At 39.6% G+C, this 8292-nt stretch overlaps 1 protein-coding gene across 1 annotated transcript; it reads left to right on the plus strand.

Annotated features, from left to right (window-relative positions):
• The first annotated feature begins 1503 nt into the window (after positions 1 to 1503).
• LOC104459593 (caspase-8-like) lies at positions 1504 to 8019 on the plus strand. Its single transcript, XM_010072739.1, has 7 exons — positions 1504 to 1814; positions 2047 to 2152; positions 3185 to 3323; positions 4762 to 4850; positions 5499 to 5610; positions 6597 to 7086; positions 7845 to 8019. The coding sequence occupies exons 1-7, from the start codon at positions 1504 to 1506 to the stop codon at positions 8017 to 8019; spliced, it is 1422 nt and encodes a 473-aa protein (XP_010071041.1).
• Positions 8020 to 8292: the final 273 nt, after the last annotated feature.

The raw sequence follows: 8292 nt of genomic DNA on the forward strand, positions 1-8292 counted from the left end.
ATATTTTTAATTATTATTATTAAACAATTTGCTTGTTGTATGAGTTGTGTCTAATTTAGTAAAGTGGGAGAAAGATGGAAGCAGTTAAACGTCATTTTAGTGTGCTCCCTGTATTTACAGACAGGCTTAAATATAGTGTGTAGGTGGCACATTTGTTCTAATTGCAATAATTTTGTGGGTTTGAAACTTTCAGCCTTTGAGAAATAAAAATTGAAATTTCCTGTACTATAAAAATGTGCTTTATAAGCACACGCTTTGTATCTTAAACAAAAGGCATGATTTATGTGAGAAAGAAGATAACTTCATAACTAGCTACCAAGACAGTATTCTTCTCTTTCCTGTGTGGATATAAAAATATAGTCAGATCTGAGATAATTGACTCGTGAGGTTAAGGACATATGATTCATTCAGATACTAGTGGGTTTGTGGTGATATGGGCTGAATGGTATGGATTCTAGTCCCTTTGAATGGATTTAAAGAAAACAGTATTTGGGGGCAGACCATGACTACTATATGCTGCATCGTAACACGTTTTGCTGTTTTATCAGTTTTTTTGATAGACAAAGGTTGTATGGTCACTCTTGCTAACTAACAGAATGCAGACCAAGGGTATGCCACAAAAAGCTGCTTTGCTATAGAGTGGTCCTTAGGAGAGGGGAGTAAAATTGTCTACTAATTTTTTTTTTTTTTAATATTTATAGTAGTCCTGATTCAGTTAGTTCAGCTGGGCTACCTTGGAGTTATTAGCCCTGGTAGTGAAACATTGGCAGTAGCAATAACATTAAAATGGATTGCCTAATATTTCGGTAGTGTAGGAGCAGGAAGTTTTGATTTGCTGTTGTCAACTTTTCTGTCTCCCAGTGAGTGCAATGGGACAACTATTCAACAAGAATTCTCCTGGCCTTTTTAAAAGGGTTGACGTGATCTCTATTTGATTTGAATATTACAAATAGACTGAGAGCTGGGAGCTGAGTTTTACTTAATGCAGATAAGCCAAAACAGGACGGAGGTGCTTTGGCTGTGCTGACCGGGGTCAGAAGCAGTGTAGAAAGAAAGGAAAGGCCAGGTAGCTTAGAAGAGTTATTCTCATGTGGACTCTTATCTTATTCCAGTATTTCAGACTGGCATGCGGCTTTTGCTCCCAAATGGGATCAAACCTCAAAAAACCCCAAATCAAAACCAAAACAGCAGCAGCCTGCCAGGATTGTACATCCTGTGCCTCAGTACTTCCCACTGACTAAACACAAGAATGAGCCCCTGACTTTCCTGTCAATTTCACATAGTACAGAGTTTTTTATATTCCTTTTAAGTTGAGAAAAGCAAAAGAGCTAAGCTTCAAAGCTATGATAGCAAGACAGCCTCTCTGTACTGAAGTATTTTTGATTGCTTTATTTTGAGCTATTCTACATGATGTGATACCTTTTATAATCATGTTGTTGCACTACTGTTATTGACAAATGAAATCGACTTCTGGTTATATTTAGATCCAAATCCTGATGAGAAATGAGTACAGACTTCCAGAAATTCCTTTTTGGCATTTCTGAGGCTTTGGTCACAGATGAACTGGAGGCACTGAAGTTCCTCAGCCTGGAGCACATCCCTATGAGGAAGCTTGAAGCCATCCAGGAGCCCAAGGCCTTCTTCGAAGTGCTACAGGAGAAAGACATGATTGAGGCAGGGAACCTGGCCTTCCTGAAGGAGCTGCTCTTCTTGATCAGTCGGATGGACTTGCTGGCTGCGCACCTGGGCTCCAGCCGAGAGGAGATGGAGAGAGAGCTTCAGATCCCAGGCAGGGCAAAGGTGTCAGCCTACAGGTAAGCACAGAAGTGATAAATCTTTGCATGCAAAATGTACAACAGTTCTGATGTGTTCTGCCTTGTTTTCTGTCTGCACCATTGTCTTATGAATATCCCAGCATAACTGTATTCATTACAGCATGACTGCCTGCCATTGCGAGTTTTACATTTTATAGTTCAGATGTGTAATTGTGAAGTTTACTTCTCATAACTTTCTTAATCAGTCTTCCTCTCTATTCTTTATTGCCAGGCAACTGCTATATGGAATTGCAGAGGACTTAACTCCAGAAGATGTCAAGAGTGTTAAGTTCCTGCTCCAAAAACAAATACCAAAGAACAAGCTCCAGGATAATGCTGTATGCAAAGAGATCTTGATAAATTTCTTGTCAAGGCTAGTTCAGAGTCTGCTAGTTCTTGTAAGAAGGGAGGAAAGAGAAAGCAGTCTACTCTCACTAAAATCTATTGTTGAAAGAATTGTGATGTTAGCTGATAGCTGCTGTGTGAAAGAATGGACCTTTTTTTCTCTCATTGTATATTTTTTCGGCCCTTTTTTGCTCTCCTGTTCCTGTTTTCCCTCCACCATCTGTCTCCCTAATCTTTTCTTCTTGCAAAATCCATCATGCTCTTTCTTTCCTCTTAGCTTGGCATTTATAAGACATTTGTATATATACTGGGAAGAGGGATGTTTGCTGGAGGAAAAACAATACTTTGGAGACAGAAAATCAAGTTCTAAAGTGAGTTCAACCATAAATTTTTGTGTGTCATTGGGTACATTTTCTTCTTTATTGTAATTTGGGGTAACAGGATTTTGTTAACTCCCCACAAAAGTATTAAGACGTTTCATGAGTTAGTTTAATACTTGTATTGTAAATAATGAACAGTGTTATAAAAATGCTTGGTATTATTAAGAAGCTTCCTTAAAAGTCCTATTTGTATTGTGGCAACTGTAGGAAAACTATCAGATTAAACTTGGTGGACTATGGAGCTTTAAAAAAACAAAATTAGCCCTGAATAACTTTTCTGTAATAGAAAATGTAAAATGGCACAGCTAAAAGACTTAACAGCACTTCATCTGAACACAGAGGCACAACAGGATGCCATCCATATGTTGTTTTCCGCATTGGTGCTTTGCACTGCTGAAACAAAGCAGGATAACATAGCCATGGGCAATTTCTGATGATCCTGTCTTAACCTTAGTGACATGTTTCTTCAGTTGCATTGCATCCTGACCCTTGTTTTAATGAGGTTTGGAGGAAAAATAAATTAGTCTTTAGCTGGTCAATCTCTGGGAATAAGGATGTTGTCTTCTGCTCTGTCCAGAAGTGCCTGATACTACAATTACTGAAGGTCACTGTATGAGTTTGGGTTATGTGTTTTTGTTTTACCAGTCAATGTTGAAGGTCTTACTGGAAATGGAAAGAAATGGGATAATTAAAGAAGATAACCTGACAATGCTGAAAGATATATTAAAGGGATTTAGACTTGACATAAAGAAAAAAATTGATACCTATGAAGAAAAAAAAAAAGGTAAATTATTTAATCTATGGTTTAAGAGTAGAGGTAGATTTTCGTTGTTTTTGTGGCTCCATCCTTGGTAGCTTAGCAGTCCAGAGATAAGAGAAAGACTTTACAGTATCCTAGGATGGGCAGAGCAGCTCTTGGTACCTGTGGTTTCTGAAGTTTTCTGCTACTTCGTTATCCCATCATACTTTCTTGTATCTCTCCTTGAAATACATTTTGTGACTTGTAAATGGTCTGCTTCTCCCTCATCTTTGCCTTAAATGCAATTTTTCTGGTCAGGAAACAGTGCAGTGCTGACTTTGGACCGGGATAGCTTTTCAGTCACTGAAAGAGACTGGAGGTGACAGTTGCCTTGGGGAAGCTTGTATTGGGAGATTGTCAGCATTATTTTCTGTTAGCCAGGCCATTTGCTCTTAGTCAAAGGAGAAGTCCCTGGAGATCAGGTGTAACCATTAGCTTTCTGTACCAGATGTGAAATTTCAAAGACTTCAGTATATCTGGGCCATTGCAGCTGAGGTGGTGGCTTGTAGACAGCACAGCTGGGCCTTAATCTTTGGGAAACAGGATATGTCAACCAACAACAGCCAAGACCTATTGAATTTTTCTCCAGAAACTCATTTGGATGACTCGGGACCTGTGTTTCCTTAGACACATCTATACACCACATGCAGTTCCCTGCAGAGACACCAGCTAGTTTCCCCAGCATGTCTTTGTGCTGCTGACCTGTGCTTGTGTCTCTAAAAGAGCTGAAGAAAATTGCCAAAGGTGACTAGAGTAAGCAAGTGCTGTGTCAGGGGAAAGGCTCTTTAGTAGTATTGTTTTTATTTTGCCCCCCTTGTTGAGTAGAAAAAGACCGTGTCTTGTAGATCTTGTTGCCCTGGCAGTTGAATTCAATTTAAACACATCTGTGCAACTTCTGAAAGGGGCACTGTGATTTATTTCCTTGGGTAGAGGCATGGGTTTGATTATTTCTTCACTTCAGGCAGTTGTATTCAAATAAGTGTTTTGTTGCCTTGAGGAGATCCTCCGTTATGCTGATATCCTGCATCCTTGGTGTGTCCACCCAGACAGTAAATTTCTCTGGAGAAGAGACAAGGGCCTCAGGAGTAACTGAACTACCTGTAGTGTACCACTGTACAAAAATAGGTCTCCTCTTTCACTTATGTATCCCATAGTGGAGATGCTAGTGAGCGGCTTGCCTGGGGCAACTACTCACATTCAGCCTTTTTTTATCTGGATCTTGCTACCAGTAAAAGAGCAGAGAAGAACTGGAGCACAGCAGTCTGTGAAACTGAAACTCGCTTGACCCAGCTCCACAAAATGGTGGTGTCTCAGTGATGACCCTCCACCTCACCCCTTGCACTGGTTTTTTGGGTGTTGAAATATGCAGAGTGGAAGAGTTATCTTTTTAGTCCTAAAATGTTGTTTATTTTCTCCCTCTTAGAAAATGATTCTAAGGAAAAACTCCACTATCCAGTGTCTGTGTTTGTGCATCCAGCAGGACAAGGAGCAGAGGGGGTGACCCCACACCTGGTGAGAAATACTTCAAGATTACCTTTAAAGTATTTATCCAACTCCTGGGAGGAGGGAGCATAAATTCTTAAGACTAAACAGGTGGAAGAGCTGAAAGGGAGGGGTTCTGGCTTTATATTTAGGCCTTGGAACAATTCCCATTTTTAAAACAACACCAAGCCTTGTTCTTTTGTGAGGACCTGCCTGTCAGCACCCTTTTAGGCAAGAAATGAAGGAGTAACTATTGTGTGAAGAAAACCAGTCTTAACAATAGTGGAGACCGGGACATTAAAGTCCTGGTCAGGATACTCCTGGACAGATGGGAAGGGAAAAACAGAATCTGCTATGTCGCTAGAAACCCACAAGGACTCTCAGAGGGAATGATAGGGTGCAGGAACTTTTCCTCTGCACATGCAAATATGTGTTTTTGGATACTCACTTTCTCCCATGCTAAAATAATATCCTAAGAGAGAGGCAGGGGGACTCAGGAAGATGAAGCAGATTCCTCTCCCCTGTAGCTAGCTTGTATTCTTAGGCTTTTCCTTTCTTGTATCTTGGCCCTTGTGATTTTTTTGTGCTTGGACATGAAGGACCAACAATCTCTGTATAACATGTTTCTCTTTTGGATGCTTGGCACTGCTTTCTCATCTGCTTTCTTTGTTTCTACAGCTTGTGGAATCATATGAGATGAAGAATAATCCCCATGGTTACTGTGTGATTCTTAACAACTACATTTTTAAAAATCCATATGAAGCCAGAGAAGGAACAGTGAAAGATGGAGGTAAGTACTTTTTAAATCCAATTACTGGTTTGGTTTTTTATCTAATAATTCTTTGAAATAATTATCTATCTAATATTTCCTGTGAAGAAGAATCATGTCCACTGAGCTCCTTTGCCTCAAGAGTTACTGGAATGACAAACACTGTAGAAATTGGAAATATGCCACTTCCAGCAGTTTAGCTGATGGCTTAAAGAAGGAACAACTTTCTGTTGTAGGTAAAAAGCATCGTCTTAATTGGTAATATGTACCAAATAGTGAAGGAGAGATTACTGTTACACCTTTTTAGTTTTTGATTGTTTTTAATTTTTAGCTATCATGGAGTAATATTTTTGTGTCCTTACATTTTCTTTAAAGCTCAAATAAATGCTACTGCTTTATGATTTTCCTTAAAACCTATCTTCCTGCAAGAGCCACTTTTAAGATAAACAAGAGTTTACCTTAAAAAAGGAAAACTGGTTTCATTAAAGCACACATCACTGATATCCTAACTCTATCCAGCCTGTCTACAGTCTGCATAGCATTTATTAGCAGGTTACCCTGCCTTCTTTCTTGTTGCATTGATCATTCTCACAGAATGAGGGACCTACTTAGTTCAAGAGTGTCAAAATTTGTTATTCTAAAGAGGTACCTCTTCTTTAACTTGCTAAGTGTTGTTCTTAAGCACCTGAGATTACTATGCAATGCACAGTTAAAGCTTGCTTTAACACAGTAAGCTTCATTAATTTGAAATGATGATTAATCAGATAGTCTGAAACCTGTTTTTGTTTTAGATAGCATGATGCTTAACCCAGTCGTGTTTAAAAAAAAAAATTAGGCATTTTGATTTTTCAAATTAGATTTGTCAGGCTAAGAGTCCGTCAGGTGAGTTTATTGGTGGGATCTGAACACTTCTGCTAATATCTGTTCTACCACACAGACACTGTTGTTTCAGCATCTTCCTTGTCACTGTTTATGTTTAACAAGTGCCTTCTGACTTCTTTTCCCAGAGGCTGTGAAGAGGGTGTTTAAGTGGCTTCAGTTTGAGACAGTTGAGCACATGGATCTAGAAGCAAAGCAAATGTATGCAAAAGTTAAAGAATACAGCAAAAAAGATCATAGTAACATGGACTGTTTTGTTTGCTTTATTTTTTCCCATGGTGAAAAAGACAAAATAAAAGGCGTTGATCATGAGTTTGTAAATATTAAAGATTTACTCTCCTGCTTCAGTGGATCTAATTGTCCTTCTCTTGCTGGCAAACCCAAGCTGTTTTTCATCCAGGCTTGCCAAGGCTCTGTAGGTCATCCAGCTGTCACAGTAAAAGAAGACTTTTCTGACCATCTTGAGACAGATGCTACTCCTCTGCCTTCCATTCCTGATCAGGCTGATATTCTGGTTGGTATGGCTACAGTGGAAGACTATGAGTGCTATCGCTGTACAAAGACTGGCAGTGTTTACGTTCAGTGCCTCTGCAACAAGATGGAGTTGCTTTGCCCACTGTAAGTACTATTTTTAATCCGTGTACATTTGGGGTATTGTAGACATACATAGTTAAGCATGCTGTGCTGAAACATCAGTATTTTGCATTTGTGCTGTATAATACTTTTCACCTGCAGGACAGTGCAGAACAGTAATTATTCTGGAACTGGGCATTGTTATTCTTCTGCAGCTGAACCAAAGTACAAGTGACTTCCTCTAGTTTGCCTCTGACAGAACCAGGGTTGTAATGCTGGAACAATACATATAAACAAGCGTGTGTATGTGTGTGCATGTTTTTTAACATTTTATGACTGGTAAGTTATTTTTCTTCCAGTGACACCTGATGAGAGGTGAATTGATTGAGTGATTACACAGATAAAAAAAATCAGTGTTCTTTAGTCATAATTTTAATTGTCGCCTCCCTCCTGTCCCTATCATAAACTTGATTTATAAAATAAGAGTTCAGACATGACTTTCTCATAGTGTCCAGAAGAGGGCTTGGAGAATGCATGGATTTGGTTCTGTTTCATCTTAGTGCGCTCTTCTGACTATAACCAAAGTAGGGGACTGTGCTTGCTGCTAAAGCGATGCTACACAGAGGTTGCACTGAATTCTGTGGTTACACAATGGAGTGTGCAATTTCAGTGACAGGCAGGGTGAGGGGCAGATACTGAGCTTCCCCGAGATACCACTTTATTGGAGCAACCACAGATCAGGTTCTTGCCCTAGCTGCAAGTACCATGTATTTCAATGTAACTTTTCTTAATTTTTGTTCAAGCCGCAAGGATCTCATAACCATCCTGACAGAAGTGAACAAGGAAGTGGGAGGAAGAGTATTAAATGGATGGAAGCAGATGCCAAAGATAACATCAACCCTACGGAAGCAATTGATCTTCCGAATTCCACAATGTCAGTCGATTGAAAAGCAGAAAAATAAGAATACACTCAGTTAGAAATCACTTCTGGAATGGGCTTCCACAGGGAGGAGAATTTGCAAGAGAAATCATCTGGATCTGTGTAGTTAGTCCCAGTCCTTCAAGGGGTCATGGGACCTGAATTTTCCAATTCCCCTGTTCAGTCAGTGGCCTGGCACCTGAATCTTTACCAGTCTGGTAAGGCCATGGAGGAGGACAGGTCTGGCTTTGTGTTCTGCAGAAGCAGTAGAATCTGTTCTGTCTGAGTTTCAAGTGTTGAAGCACTTCCAAGATGTATAATTTTTAAGAGTT

This window comes from Pterocles gutturalis, unplaced genomic scaffold (assembly GCF_000699245.1).
Source record: "Pterocles gutturalis isolate BGI_N339 unplaced genomic scaffold, ASM69924v1 scaffold29077, whole genome shotgun sequence".
In the NCBI taxonomy this organism is placed as follows: domain Eukaryota; kingdom Metazoa; phylum Chordata; class Aves; order Pterocliformes; family Pteroclidae; genus Pterocles; species Pterocles gutturalis.

Coding starts and splice junctions, on each gene's coding strand:
- LOC104459593 (XM_010072739.1), top strand. CDS start 1,504: ATGAGTACAGACTTCCAGAAATTCCTTTTTGGCATTTCTGAGGCTTTG. Junction 4,851..5,498: donor AGGGGGTGACCCCACACCTG/GTGAGAAATACT, acceptor TTGTTTCTACAG/CTTGTGGAATCATATGAGAT. Junction 5,611..6,596: donor AGGAACAGTGAAAGATGGAG/GTAAGTACTTTT, acceptor TTCTTTTCCCAG/AGGCTGTGAAGAGGGTGTTT.